A 15,211-nucleotide genomic window follows, 5' to 3' on the forward strand; every position below is an offset into this window, starting at 1 on the left:
AGTGTTCTTTAGTAGTCTACCAACACAAAATGCCACTTGGATCTTCTGAAATCCTTTGAGGGCATCTTTTGGTGACACAGCTAAGTCACTCTATCAGCTAGCCTCCTCAGAGAGGTTATTGGATTATTCCCATTCATGGCCCCCTGCCCAAGCCAACTGGAAACGGTGCATTTTCACAGCATTTGTTTTCTGAAAATTTAACCCTGTGACTCAGCTCACCATGGAGCAGTTTCAGAAGCATTTGATATAAGAGAAACAGCAGAAACCCAGCTAGGGATAGGAAGTCTCTTTCAGGGGAGGTTTGACACTGCAGTGGCTTAGCTGTACTGCTGAAGAGCGTGCTTATGCTAACAGCTTACCACCATGCACTTGTTAAGAACAATGCCCAATGTTTGTAACCACGCTGGTTCCCACAAGTGAGAGTGATAAGACTGTATAAAGAGAAAAATTACACGTAGCTGCTTGTTCCATTGTTCCATGCTGCCAGGACATGGTGTTTAATACTGCTGTGGGAGGAAGTCAGAAGTGCTCCAGAACACAGGAAAACACTTTAAGAAACAGGAGAGTCGGACTTGAGACTGGAGAGGGGCAATCCAAGTGGAGCTGTTCAGCACGCACACACAAGTGTCAGAAAACAGCTCAAGGACCATGGTCGTAGATTACCAGAAGGCAATAATCTCCTCCCAGTCTTATAGTTTTCTGACCACCCTTTGAAGGACTACACTAAGCGATAACAATAAATAAAATCAAGCCTGAACATTATGTCTGGATCTTGAAGTTCGTTTGAAGTATATATGTTGGGCAAATAAAATCCTAAGGATGAAATGAAGCATACAATTAAAGAAATACTTTATTTTTTTTATTGTCAGAGATGGATCTATTTTGAAATTGCATTGCTGTGTTTCAATGTGTACTTGCAGGGGAACAGACAAAGTGCAATTATTTTTCAAGAACATGACAATGAAAATATTTAACCTGTATTGCAATATAATCTGCAACACAAACTGCTTCAATCATTATCACAGTTACTCATGCTATAGAGCAAATTTGTTATCATAAACTATCCTGTGCATAAAGAAGTAGGAATTCACACTTCTTTTTTCCTATTGACAGTCATAGCAGTGAAGTTGGAAACTTATTACTGTGTCCAGATTTTCAATATATATATATACAATATCAAAAGCTCAATTTATTTATTGTCTACTAATTTTCTTCAAAACAGTAAGGAACTTTCTCCCTCCCATCAAAGAGAGCCCTTCAGAAGTACTAAAGCCAGAATGCATACGGGTAGACAAAGCAAAAGCAGTGAACTTGCACACAACATAACTACCAGAGCATAAAAAAGGGAACTGATAACTCTACAACCACTTTCTGAAAAACCTAAACCGCTGCTTTTTAGTTCTTGAACCATTTTTAGGACACCTGTTGTTTATTCATAGACCTCTCTAATAACACAGCGACACACTACTAAATGTCCTGTTATGTGAGCATTGCAATTCCACTACTGATCACATACTGCATTATTAACTGCTAAGCTCTCCCACAGAGAGCAAAAGTATGGGTTTTTTTTCCTTAAAAGGAGAGCATAAAGCAGACATGAACTCAATTTGTTTGAAGCTGCCTCTATGAAAGTAAGGGGGTTTTTTTGTATCCGTACCAGTGGAGCTGAAAGCACAGCGGTCCCTATTTGTACCATCTTAACTCAGGATGCTCAAATATGAATAATGTCCAGAATTTAAGGTGGGAAAAGGCTGAAGCTACTCTTGTTCACATAACACAGGACAGAATTGGAATAACCATCAAAACCTAAATGAATAGACTTGGTCTTGGAGAAACCACACCTGTGCTGATACATCATCTAAGTCAAAAGAAAAACAAATAAAAAAAAATCAAATAATAATAATAATAATAATTAAAAAAAAATCTATAGAGACAGGCTGAGAGAGCTGGGGTTGTTCAGCCTGGAGAAGAGAAGGCTCAGGGGAGACCTTAGAGCAGCTCCAGTGCCTAAAGGGGGCCTACAGAAAGTATGGAAAGGGTATGTAGGGATAGGACAAGAGGGAATGGTTTTGAACTGAAAGAGGGTAGATTTAGATTAGCTACTTGAAGAAATCCTTTACTGTGAGGGTGGTGAGGCACTGGCACAGGTTGCCTGCCCAGAGAAGCTGTGGCTGCCCCATCCCTGGCAGTGTTCAAGGCCAGGTTGGACGGGGCTTTGAGCGACCTGGCCTAGTGGAAGGTGTCCCTGCCTGTCGCAGCGGGGTTGGAACGATATGATCTTTGAGATCCCTTCCCAACTCAAACCACTCTGTGATGCTACAGTGCTGTTGTTCTTATCTGGTATGTTTTTTATTGTTGTCACATATTGATTAGCACTGCACTTGGAAAGAGCTATAATGACTTTACAAGGGGCAGAGGCACGCATTCCCTGACACTGTACCTTCTGTTCCTTGCAAAACTTACTCTCCAAAGCTAACTACCTGTGACAAAAAATAATCCTTAAAACTGAAAACAAGGGGTTTGAGCAGAAATGCTGCAAGGACAGTATTCCTGTGCCTCAAAGATCAGGTCAAAGTGACGTAATAAAAACCACACATCCAGCTCTCTTTATCACTTTTCGGCCACTTTCTCGCTCGTAAAATTCTGGGTAAGTCCTGATGAGACAGACTGCAGTAGCAATGTGCCATATTCCCAAGGGTCAAACTAAGGAACTTGCTGTAGCCTTCAACTGTTTGCATGCTCACGTTTAGGCTGGCAGCTGATGTGGGTATGCAGTCACTGCCTGTCTTTTGTTTTTCAGAACAAGGAGAAAACACATTTTTCCCCTCCCTTGTCTGGGAAACAGGAAACAGATTCTTATAAAGGCTCTCCCACATACAGACTGGGCAGGAAAAAGGTGGAGTTTGGCAGCATTAAGATTTGTTCTTCAAATGCAGACCAGTAATTATTCTAGGGTAAGCGACAGGATGGCTGGGCTCACTAACGTTTACTCACCGTGGTGCTGCTGTTTTCAAATGTATTTATATTTCATGCAGACTTACCTATAAATGTAAAAATCTGTTATTTTAACGTGAGTTTTCAGGTGGCTAGACCTTTGCAGTCTTTATTTACCTTTACATAAAGGCAACAAATGCAAAGAAATATGACCTTTTAAATAACTGTACAAGTTAATTAGTTCTTAAGCACCTTATAAAGTGGCTAGACATTTTTATCCCTATTTTATAAATGAGACTATGCTGTTTCAAGCGCCGATTAGCTCCCCAGAGCACAGGAAAACTTCCACACCTCCACCTCAGAAACTGCTGGTAGAAACATTGTTGTTAGCTCAGGGGAAAAAAAGAAATCATTAGGACAAAAAGGTATGTGGATTTTCTAGGAAAGTCAGTCACTAAGATGCTGGCTCGAAGCTACCTGCAGCAGCTACCCAAAGAAAATCCTATAATAACTCGACTGCTACACACACGAAGTTTGGTACATGATCCATCTTCACTGAAAGCACCCAACACCCAAACTGCTTAGTAGTGGAGCGCTTAACTGGACAGGATTCAGTCTCTTTCAAAAGGTCATGTTTCAGCCCCTGAGAAATTGAGATATTTTAGTGAACAGAATGAACTTGAAAAAAAAAAAATACATAAATCTGATTTCTTTCACTACCTTAATTTGTGCTTGTTGAGGTCAGACTGAACAGGCTTTCACACCTGGGGAAGGGACATAAAAATAATCATAATCTTAAGCGTAGCGAGAGGCCTGAGAATATTACAAAACACAGCATTTAACCCCATGAAAATATTTAAATACACGTAGTCAATGTGGTTCCTCTTCGCAATGCTCTGTGAGCTGTCACTCATGACAAAAATCCCCTAACAAGCTCCTTGAAATCAAATTACAATGAAAATATTATTAAAATCCCCTCAGAAAAGTGCCTTGTTACTCTATCAAGACTAGCCTCATAATTAAAAGTGACTGGGAAAGCAAAGACTTATCTTCAAAAAGAACAGGTTCAACACCTTTGAGTAATGTAGCTGCATGACTGCCATGCAATAAAGCTCCCAAGCCAATAAAACCTGACATGCACATAAAAACCAGTGTGGTGCTGTCAGCCACCTAACATTCAGCATTAGGATCTTTCCTGCCAATGCACGATGCTTCGTTATCTTTAGCATCCATTGGCACAGGCATTTGCTGCTGTTCTGTCCCACACAGAATAAGTTAAAGAACTCACACTTCCTTTTAGCTGAGCTAGCAGCAGTAAGAAAAGTGACGGCTCATCCTGCTTCACTGGCAACACAGAGCTTTGGGAACGGCATATTTAAAAAGAAATTATTATCAGGGTTTGCTTTACTTTTCTTTCTTGGCATTAGAGCAGACCTTAATCAGAAGTCCCCTCAATACAGCTATGAGGAAAGAAGCCTCAATTTACATCATCATTAGTGTAGGCATGGTTTGACAGCAGGTAAGGGAAGAAAGTAAGCTCCCATTCTGTTTTAACAAAAAGTTTGAATTCACTGAAAAAAATGCTTTTGAAATGACTATATTTAATGCATTTGTTCATTATGCTTTCACAGTAATATCCCACTAAAAGCTCTAGTACTCAGATCTTAAGGGAAAGAAGTAGAATTAAACTGTCCACTGCATATCAAGCTACTGAATCTGTAATTCACAGAAACTGACGTAAAAATTTACAGTTAATTTACTGCCCCTAATTATTATTAATGAGCTATAAATTGGGATGTTAATAGCTCTGGTGTAGAACAGAAATTATGTGGCTACTTTTGGTGGACCCTTCTTAACCCTGCATATATACCACTTTCATTATAAGCCCTCACCACACTACATACTCTATGAAACAGTTTAGTTGGAGGGAGGGAGATAGCACAGAAGGTGCCAAAAAAAGCGATTTGTTGTTCCCTGTTCTGGCCCCAGGCTGTTAATGAAACAGCATCTTTGTAATACTCAAATCCTCATATGAACATTTATTATCCCCTGAGATTCTGTATAAGAGCAAGGATAACAGTTCTCTTGAATTTGTGCCACAACATTGTTTTGTATATCGAGGTGAGACATTTCCAGTAAGTACACACAACACTATGGGGAGAGAAGAAAAATAATAAGAGGGAGAGAAGCACACACACACACACACACACACACACACACACACGATCTGCAACATCATGTCTCTGCTTCTGGTATTTGTGAAGAGTTACTGGTAGCTGCACAAAGATAACCTATAGGAATATATAGTCATTCTCATAGGTTATTCTTTGATTTAAGTATTTCCAAAAGCTAGGAAACTAAGTGATCAGGGCAGTTTTGGAAGTAGATATTAAAATTAGGTCTTTTTATATCACAGCCGGAGATTTTTATTTCTTAACTACTTTTTCACATGAAAACAAGACTTTTACAACTAAAATATCATCTGGCATAAAGTACTACAGTTTCAGAACTGTATTACAAGATTACTCTATATATTCCATTGATCTGAGTAAGTGACTGATCAAGAGGTTACCCCCCAAAAGCCATTTGATATTTCATGTAAATGCTTATTTTCTGTATGTCATCTGCAGCACTGACCATGAAGAAGGCCCATTTCCAAATCCATATTTGGGAACAGCTCTATTAATATAGCAACAATGACTCACAGAGCGAGTTCTAATGAAATCTTCTGTTTAGAAGCATTACGTTTATAATGCTTTCCCCATATAAGGCTTACAGTTTAAATCTTTATTCATACATTCTTAATGAATATAAAAATACTTAAACTATTGTTGAATGCTCAAACATGCAAAAAAATCCCGAAGAAAACACATATGAGACCTTGTGATGTAGGACAAATGCTACCAGAACAGCCAGGCTGAATATAGAGGACATCAGTTACAAAAATAATACCCACAATCCCTATAAAAGAAACACCATTCCTGAAAGTGAAGATTAACGCAAAAGATTTGGAATTAAAGTTCTAGAAGTAGTTCAGTACTTTGAACCATATTTCCATCTCCCTCCACTTGGCAAACATATTGTAACCTTCTCATATAAGGTGGACAGTAGCAGGACAGTAACAGGACATAAATAACGCCAAAATGTCATAGAATTGCTGCAGATGGTAAGTTACTGTCACCAGACAGTGACAAGGAGACCACTGTCAGCCCTGCTGACCTTTCAAGACCCTTATGTTCATCATCATTCTGCTTCTCCAGGTTTTGATGACTCCCCATCCCTCTCCAAAGTTCCTACAGGAGAGGCAACAATAAGGTAAAGGGGGGGGGGGGCAGAAGGGTCTTTCTCAGGCAAAGCACTGGGAGTACAGCAACAAGAACCCGCACTCATGAACCTCCAAGGCATAGATCACACAGCAGTGGTCAGCAACAGCCAGCAGTCCTTTCTGTCATCCCTGCACACACTGCAGTAACCCTCCTCTGAAAAATAACAAAATAAGGGACTTTTTAATGACACCTGAGAAGCCACCTCACTTTGTAACTGAAGCATGAATGAAAATCACTGTCAGCTTCAGAAAATGGAAGAGCAAGCTGTACCAGTGTTTTACGTGTTACAAATGAGCACAAAGGGCTACAGCTGATGAAAAGGTACTAAGATCACCTCAAGTCAGGCAGAGTTCAGTCAGCAGTGCTGGCGTTGCATCTTGGCTTACATTTTTTGACACCATACAGCATTCTGAAGAAGACTCTCCAAAAATGGATTCCCTATCCAAGAAAAACTGAAGTGGATAATCTACATTTTTGGCCTTAATCTGATAAATCTGTGCTGTGCTTTCCAAGGATAACAGTCTCTATTGCTAACCCTTAGATTTTCCCTTTTTTCATGTGATAGGGATGTGGTAATTTGGGAGGACTGTAAAGCAGTTCAAACAGCTGCTTCTCCTCAGATAAGGTATTTGGGTGTTCATACTATTCTGTCTGCCAGATGAGCTATTTCAACAAGCTTTCACAAGCTGTTGGTCACATCCCTTAGTGCTAGTTTTCCTGCATTTGCAACAATACATACTAAAAAAGCCTTCTGAAGCAGGCTCACTATGCTTTTTCCAATTTGTAGTTTTTTGGGCAAAACAAACAACAGAGAACGTTTTCTCCTTGGCTTGCTTTGCATCAGTACAAGATGGAAGCACACAAGAAACTTAAGTGCTTTTTCAATTTCAGTGTTTGGCTCAAAATCAACAGTCATTAGTTTAAAGCAGTGGCTTGGAGCAGAGGAAACAGATCGTGGGGCCAACAATAATTTTATCAGTCTGATGAGCACCCAACTAATCACTAAAGAGGTTCCTACGTATGTTGTCTCCATCCAATTTGAATTATTTCAAGGCATCAGTTACTTCTGCCTTTGATCGTATATAAATGCCTTCATGTACACACAGCCCTGAGATGAACTGGGAAAGAAGGAAAAAAAAAAAGTCTATGCAGAGCAGAACTCAAAGAGCATTTTCAGAAGGGCGAGGGCAACCCTGAGCAGGAGAAGGGAGATGTCAAACTGTTGGAACACCAACATCACAAGGTAAACACAAACATCTCGTGACTGAGCAAGTGCTCCTCAGTAGCACAGGCACTGACTGAGATGCTGGCTGCAAAATGCATTTTCAAAGCTTTCATCCCTGACAGATTTCGGAATGCATGGTCTAGTTATGTTCCTTTGTCCCAGGAAAACATGCCATGCAGCAGTCATTCAGCAGTGCAAAGTCAGGTACGGTAAAGATGATTAAGATAAAAAATAATTAACATTTAAGCATTTTACCGTGTGCTACATATCCTTTTCAGTAAATAACCTCTTGTACACGCTGTCCAGTTTCCATTACCATGAGTTTGGAACAGCCACTACGAAGGAGTTGGAGAGGTCATTGCTTAGTTTTAAGTCATCTTCAGATAGTTGACAAGTTTCTAAACCTGCACTGATTTAGAAAACACTGCAGAGCTGCACAGCCCTGTCAAAACTGCCATGCCAAGCAGAAGCGAGCAATGAGGCATCATGTTGGCTCACTGACCAGGGTCATCAGAAATCCCAATTCGGGTGCAATTTTATACTGATAAACAGTCTACTAGGTAAACTATGATATTTAAAGCAAGGACAGCAATGTGCCAGCTGTCCAAAAAAGCTCTTCACTTCTAAAATTGCACACAGCAGCAAAGCTTTCCTGCAGTGGGCACGTCCATTGCAAACGTAAACCAGCACAGGCACAGATCCGCACCACTACAAATGTTATAGGAATGCGCAGGCCCATATATTATGAGTCTAAAAGGCACAGGAAGCTTGGATCACACCACCAAAGTTAAAGCTGCATATTTGTTTTGGGTGCATTGAGGTCATATCTTGTGAAGTGCATGCTTTGGATTTACACCCTTCCTTAACTCATTAGAGGAAAAAGAGGAAATATATCTCTAATAAGCACGTCTAATATTTGACGCCCTACCGATGTGCAAAGACTTATACTGTAATTCCAAATGCTAAAGGGACAAGACACCAAAAAAAACCAACCCCAGAATCCACAAAAACACAGACACATTACAAAGAGAAAAGAAAATGATGCTGAAATTACAGTGCCACTGCATTTTTCACTGTCAATAAACACAGCACCAAGCAAATAAAGGGATATCTCCCAAGTTAAGATGACCTTCAAAAGAGATCGTTCATAAAAAGAAACTTTGCAATGCAAAGAAATACAGTCATATTCTAGGTGAGCACATAACAGCAAAGCTGACTTAACATTGCCAAGGAGGTGCCGGCGGTTAAGATTTCTACCTCAGCTTCGCAAGGTAAGGTAGGTCTCCTAACTCAGTATCCTCTGACAAATCTCAGCACCAAATCCTTGTCTCCACAAATGTGTCACCATTACCCACTTCAAAACGCAAGAGCAAACATGCCCATATCCAGTGAGACCTGCTGAAAGAATACCTATAAATCATTGTTTCTAAGTGAAACTCTGGATTTTAGTTGTGTTTACAGTTTATATTTGTACAGTTCTTACACTAATATCAACTGCTTTACAGCAGGAGAAAGGCTAAGCAGGGGGAGATTTTTGCTGGTATTAGGTTTGAGAACATTTTCAAGTATCTTAGCTCCACTTGCAGTCTTTCTCCCACTTTATGAGTTTTTAAGTGCAATCAGAGCCTGATCAAATCATACCAAGGAAAAAACTAATCTTTGTGATGGCTCTTGCTACAGGTCTCTGCTTACAAGCAAAATTAAGAGCAAGAATCAAGATTTTCCTTAAAACTGGATCAAATATCTGTGTCAAAGCCAGAACTATCAACAGGAAAAGCTAGCATCTTTTTTCAAAAGATGTAACAGCGTTCACATAACCCCTGTATCCTAGAGATTGGGCTTCTGCAATCACTCTTTTTAGTTGCCTCATCCAAGAAACAAAAACACCACCTAGAGCTTGATTAATCCATATGTGAGAACTTAAAGATTTAGGCATAGTTTATTTACTTTTTAAGAAGATCTGGATGAAGTATATAAGTAGAAGTTGCACTTTCAGAAGCTGAGGGTTTAAACAGAATTCTTGTTCTCCCTCACAGGTTCTAAGTTACAACTTTTAATGTGAACTTGCTGGAAGTTCAACAGCTCCAGTTCACAAAATAAAATGCAACACAGTAGGAAGGTCAAAGTGACCTTTGATGTACAGAATCCTCTCCTATTGCTCCTGATGCATAACCTTTTAACTTGTAACATTATTAAATATTTAGTGTGCCACCGCCTTGTCTGATTTGGAGCATACTCAAGTGAGTTTATCACCATTCTCTGCAGTTATATCTCTCAACACGCTCATTATTTTGAGGTACGCACATTTGGCTGTACAAACAACCCACTTTTATTAAAAAAAAAAAAAAAGACAAGCTGACAGAATTCATGCACTACACTGCAAAGCCTAATCCTGCAGTAGCTATGTCCCTGCCATGTGCATGTACCTGCTGCAGCTGCATTTGTATTTGCCCTACAACATTCCATGCCAACCAGCTCCCCTCTCCTCAACTGACCTGCGCAAGAGGGTGCTGCTCCACCTGTCAAGTGGAACACGCTGTCCCAAACAAAAACTCCTACAGATGAAAACAAGCCTTTCTGCTGACATGCCAGAAGTTTAGGCTAAACAGGAAAACACACTTGAAGCTCTTTTTCCATTACCTTGCATTATTAAACCATCTAGGGAAGAGATAAACATAAAAGGAATTTCTTTAATTAGATAAATTCACTCCTCAGCATCTGTTGTTTAATAGAGCAAAGCACATCAGCATGTTAGAATCAGATAATATTGGAGTCTCCCACAAACTCACAGTTGAAGCTTCTTTTCCATGCAAGCATCTAGGTGCCACTGCTTTTACTCACTGTAATACAATGTAATGCCAGGTATGCACTGGGCCACAACAACTGAAATTCCTTAAAATTATTATACAGCATCCTGCAGGTTAGAACAAGGCAGAACAGATGCACGGGGTGATCTTGCACAACTTATTTCCCTGAAGTTCTATCCCATGCATTCATTTTTAATAAACCTCAAATCAAAGATTGTGCTTCCTGTAACCAAAATCTGAAAACTTTCTTTAGCATAAGCAATACCCATTACATTTTGCATTTTAGCATAATTTCTTAATTGACTTTCTAGGTTGAGATAATCTCTCAAAGGGTCAAAAAACTGCAAGAAAACCCAAGTTAATGCTAATATATTCTTAACCTCTGTCTACTACAAACTCAATCCTGCTGAGTGACAAACTTATCTTACAGCTTAAAAACAAATACTGTAGGGTGATAACTTTCAATTATGTCTGATTTCGCACGCAGTCAGATAATGGAACTTATATCACAGTTAAAAAGAAAACCCTAAGGATAAGGCAGGAATATGTTAGCATCCATCTAGTTTGCCTTTAAAAAACTAATCCAAATCAAATTAAAAACAAAACAAACAAAATCACAAACAAAAAACACCCAAATTTAAACATATGTTGGCAAAGCAAAGGACCCTTCCTTCTAAGTGGCACTGTGCAAGCCAGCGTAGGCAAAAAACAGTGCAGACCATCTGAAGAACACTGCCAAAGTCCTTCCTATCTGATATACTTGGTCTGCTATTTGCCTCTCTTTTGCAGAGATTTCCAACCAGGTGCACAATGGACCATCAGTTTAAAGCAGCTAGGCAATTTTGAGCTAGTCTGCACACTTGTACTCTATACATCTGGGCTTTTCAGGAATGAAGCACTAAGCCATGAAGCACTAAGCCAGTGAAGCATTGATCACAATGCTTACTCATTACAGAAGGTTAAAAGCAGCAGCAAAATAAAATGAGACTGCAAGACAAACAACTTTCAACATTTGTCAAGTCACCTGCCAGGTACAAAGGAACAGTTAACACTGCACTGTGTAAATACAAGTCATCTTCAGTTCAGGTATGCGGTGCTGAGAAATAAAATTTACATCATATGAAGACACAAAAGAATCTGCTTTAGTAAAATCAAATGCAGTTATTGGAAAAAAAAAAAAAACTGTCATCTGAAAATTCCCTATTTTCAGTTTTACAAAAATATTCCTTAAACAAGGAATATCTAGCTAGTTATCTTATTTTCAGTAATGGTATATTTTCTATTACTGATAGGATTTAATAATCCTCTCATTATTAAAGAAAAATAATCTTTAATAAAACATAGGGGGTGAGGGAAAAACACAAACCCCCACAAACCCAGTATTTTCAAAACGACAAAACTAGTAAAGTAGCTCAGAGAAGTTTTAAGTAGTTGAAACTAAGCTTATTTTTTAGACTGACAAAATGTAAAATCATTTGTATTCCCTATCAGGGAGCGTCACATTTAAGGAGTTGAGCTCTTGTTCTTATCAAAAGCATAGGATGTTTGCTTATAAATACTTAAAATAATTACCACAGGCATTTGTTCTGGAATCACACAGTTCCTAATGCTTTGCTGGTTTTACTGAGCAGATCCACCTCAATTTAACACACAGGCAACTCTAACCTGCCCCCAGAAAATGCATACGCTTTAAAAACAAACCTAATAAAATGCAGAACAATCTAAATAAGCTGCATATTTCATACGCTGTGATCCTCTGCTCTTTTTGAGACAAAAGACTTGGTCATTATTTCATGTACCCCGTCACTAGACAAATAAAGGCTTCCGTTTTCACGTGGTTTTAATGGTGAGGATTCAAAAGAGGATGCAGGCTCACTCTTACCCATTCAGCGTGTACGAACCATTCCTCTTGAGTCTCATACTTGCAGATAACAATCTTAGGAAAAAATCCAGAATGAGGTGGTTTGTCCTCTGCTAGACCAGAATACAGGCACCTGTTTGGTGGTTGTGCTTTTTGTTCACCAGGGGACCTCTTTCCTGTTTCTCTGAGTCATCAGTGAGAAACAATGCAAAACCGCGACCAGAGCCGCTTAGCAGGAAGCCCAGAGGAAACCGCCTGCAGCCCGACAAGAGTCTGGAGGTGTAAAAATCTCCCCGATACACTTCTGACAAAATCCTTGCTGCCCACCAAGGAAAAGCAGCAAATATTCACGGAGAAGGGGTTTTATAAAATACCTTAGCCACTCCCTGCATGTGCAAGAATACATCTTGTAGAAAGCTATTTTATCGGTGAGCTGCTCTTTTTCCAATTAGTCTGAAAGCAGCTTCAGATCTATTCCCTCCTCCTCAAGAGCCCTGTTGTGACTATCAAATAGTCAGCACTACCCTCAGAGCACAAGGCAATTAAACAAGAAGCCTTAAATAACAAATACTCAGACCCTGTGGGGTTTTTTTCCCCCCTAATATCAAGCTGGAAACTACACATTTGGAAAGGGACACACAGCTAGTGGTTAAGAGGTTTATTTTCCCTGTATAAAGTTAAAACCAAGAAGATCTAAAGTCATGCTCCAGCACTGCAGAGAAAAATATCCTGCAGCAGTCCAGTCCTGGGCAGGCTGCCCTGCATAAATCACACGATTGCACTGTCTCTGATGAGGCTGTTTTCCTTCCTTTCTCTTCACCCTACCATTCCCTGATAGATGTGAACTAAACAGCTGCACAGCTTACTGCCTGGACCAGAGGGGTGAATCTACCAAACAAAGCAAAAATTGCTCCAGATAACTGTTGATCATTCACTGTCTGTGAGCAAATAAGCACTGACTCAAGTAATAGGTCACACAAAAAGTATTTTTAACAATGAATACTGAAATGACTGTCACTTGTGGCCTAGGTGAAATTGTTCTGGCATAATGGGAAAACTGCACGCTACCCAAATACAAAGATTAAATATTCAGTACTTAAACAGAGGGAAGCAATGGGTAAGGTCCCACAGAACTCCAGCCTGAGTACAGCATTATTCTGTATTTTAATGGTTGAATATCCAAGGACAATATGTTTGTCAACGTGAATTTCATCTTGATCTTATCTTTGCAATGCTCCTTCAGAGCTGTCATCTGAAAATTCACATTAAAGAAACACAGCCTAAAAATATGAGAATTGTTTTATTTCTTTCTAGGTGCTTGAGATTATAGAGTTAGGTGGTAACCAAGTATACCTATCTAGGGACTGATTAGATCACAAGTGTTGAGAGAAAAAAAGGTTACAATGAATTATAGGCTGCAGAAATCAACATCATAGTGTTGAAAAAGGCAACGAGACTGAGCTGTACAAATATGCTACATCTGCAAGACAGCATCTATCAAGCCTCAGCTGGAGTATCGGGCCCAACCCTTGGCACCCTAGTTGAAGATAGATGTCTTCATTGAGCTGGAGCCCAGAGAGCACCAAGAAGAATATTATCTATCTCACAGATGAGAAAAACGAGGGAGGAAAACAAGATAATACCTTCCAAGAATGCAGAAAGTGGTGTAAAGAAAAAGGAAACAAAATGTTCCTTCTGCTCTATCCATCACAAAGGGACTTGAATTAACTAAGAAACAAACCAGGTCAGTTTAGATTTTTTTGGTTTAGGTTTTGTTTGTTTTTAAGTACAGGAATAGATTACAGAGTCTACATGCTTGCAGGCCTTTGAAATGATCTTGCTCCCTAGCTGAGGACTGAACAGTTGGCATCTATAGCTGTGTCTCATCCCTAGCTTTCTATGATTTTCTTCCCATGGAAGAAAGAATGAAAACTGTGCTCTGTAACCACATAAGACAAACTAGATTCCAGCACTTGAGATTTTTTTCCCTCAAAATAAGTTATACTGGCCAGGGCTGCAATTAGGTGCAATACATTACTACCACAGTGGTAGCCCCTCTCTGCTGTTATTATACACATCGGGGGCGGGGGAGAGGGGAGAAGAATCATACTTCAATTTCTTCTCAACCTTCAACTTTGCAAAGATCCTACCTACGTGCTGGCTGGCATCTGGGCCTGATTCTTCTAGTTGCTATGGTCAGGTTCTGATGTCCCTCAAGTAAGTGAAGATTCACTGTGGCCACAGAAAAGCTACAAGTTAGGTCCCCGCATGCAGCTGGATAAAGCAAAGGCACATTCTTGGAAACTTATCAAAGAAAACTAGGATGATTTATTTGGTTAACAATTTAAAGAATTAAAAATAGTTAAAGCTAATAAACCAAAAGAATTTATGTACAGATCATTTCTAAATGCTCTGCAAACCCAGAATCAAACAAAAACCTGAACTCAGTTTTCTTCCTTAAAGACAGGATTTCTGGAGAAGTTGTCTTAAACCCAGGCTCAGAATAAATCCGTTAAGTCTTCAGTTTTCATTGAAATAAACCATGCCTCACTTAAAAGACACATCTGACAGTAAAATTAAACCACATATGACACTGGGGGGGCGGGTATCTCCTAATTTGCATTGGAAGTGCACCAGCAATATGGAACACAGGTCATGAGGTGGTGTCTGATGCCTACTACTTAATGGCAATTGACTACTATTGTAAACTGCAGAATCTCAAGTTCTGTAATTTTAAAAAAGCAGATCTTCCCACAGCTTTTTTAAGCTCCTTTCTGGATGCAAAATTTAAGCGATGTAGCCACAGATTTTCTGAGCGTTTTGGTTTTACGGGCTACCTCATTTCTTAAAAATAAGTTTCAGAATTCTCTTGCTGCAAGAAGCTGCTAGGTTTTTTTTTTCCAAACTCTACTTCTGCTGAAAAGCCATCAATGCTTTTTTTCTTTTTCACTCCCCCATCCTCTTTCAGGGATTACAGCAGCACAAGGGTATGTGTTCTTTAACATCCCCATCTGAAAACTATTATAGGAAACCAGCAACTAAATATAAACTGTCCAAT

General features: G+C 39.5%; 1 protein-coding gene across 4 annotated transcripts in view; it reads right to left on the reverse strand.

The window, feature by feature from the left end:
• The window catches only part of MOB2 (MOB kinase activator 2), a 117,407-nt gene that overhangs the window by 47,442 nt on the left and 54,754 nt on the right, over nucleotides 1–15,211 (reverse strand). The window contains exon 1 of one of the 4 annotated variants that reach the window (XM_065682731.1): nucleotides 12,175–12,248. The exons of the other annotated variants lie outside the window; for them this stretch is intronic. Within the exon in view, the coding sequence (XP_065538803.1) occupies nucleotides 12,175–12,212 (38 nt within the window). The 5' untranslated portion in view covers nucleotides 12,213–12,248. Of the gene's footprint in view, nucleotides 1–12,174; nucleotides 12,249–15,211 lie in introns of those variants that run through there. 4 annotated transcript variants of the gene reach the window in all.

This window comes from Lathamus discolor, chromosome 6 (genome assembly GCF_037157495.1).
Source record: "Lathamus discolor isolate bLatDis1 chromosome 6, bLatDis1.hap1, whole genome shotgun sequence".
Classification (NCBI taxonomy): Eukaryota; Metazoa; Chordata; class Aves; order Psittaciformes; family Psittacidae; genus Lathamus; species Lathamus discolor.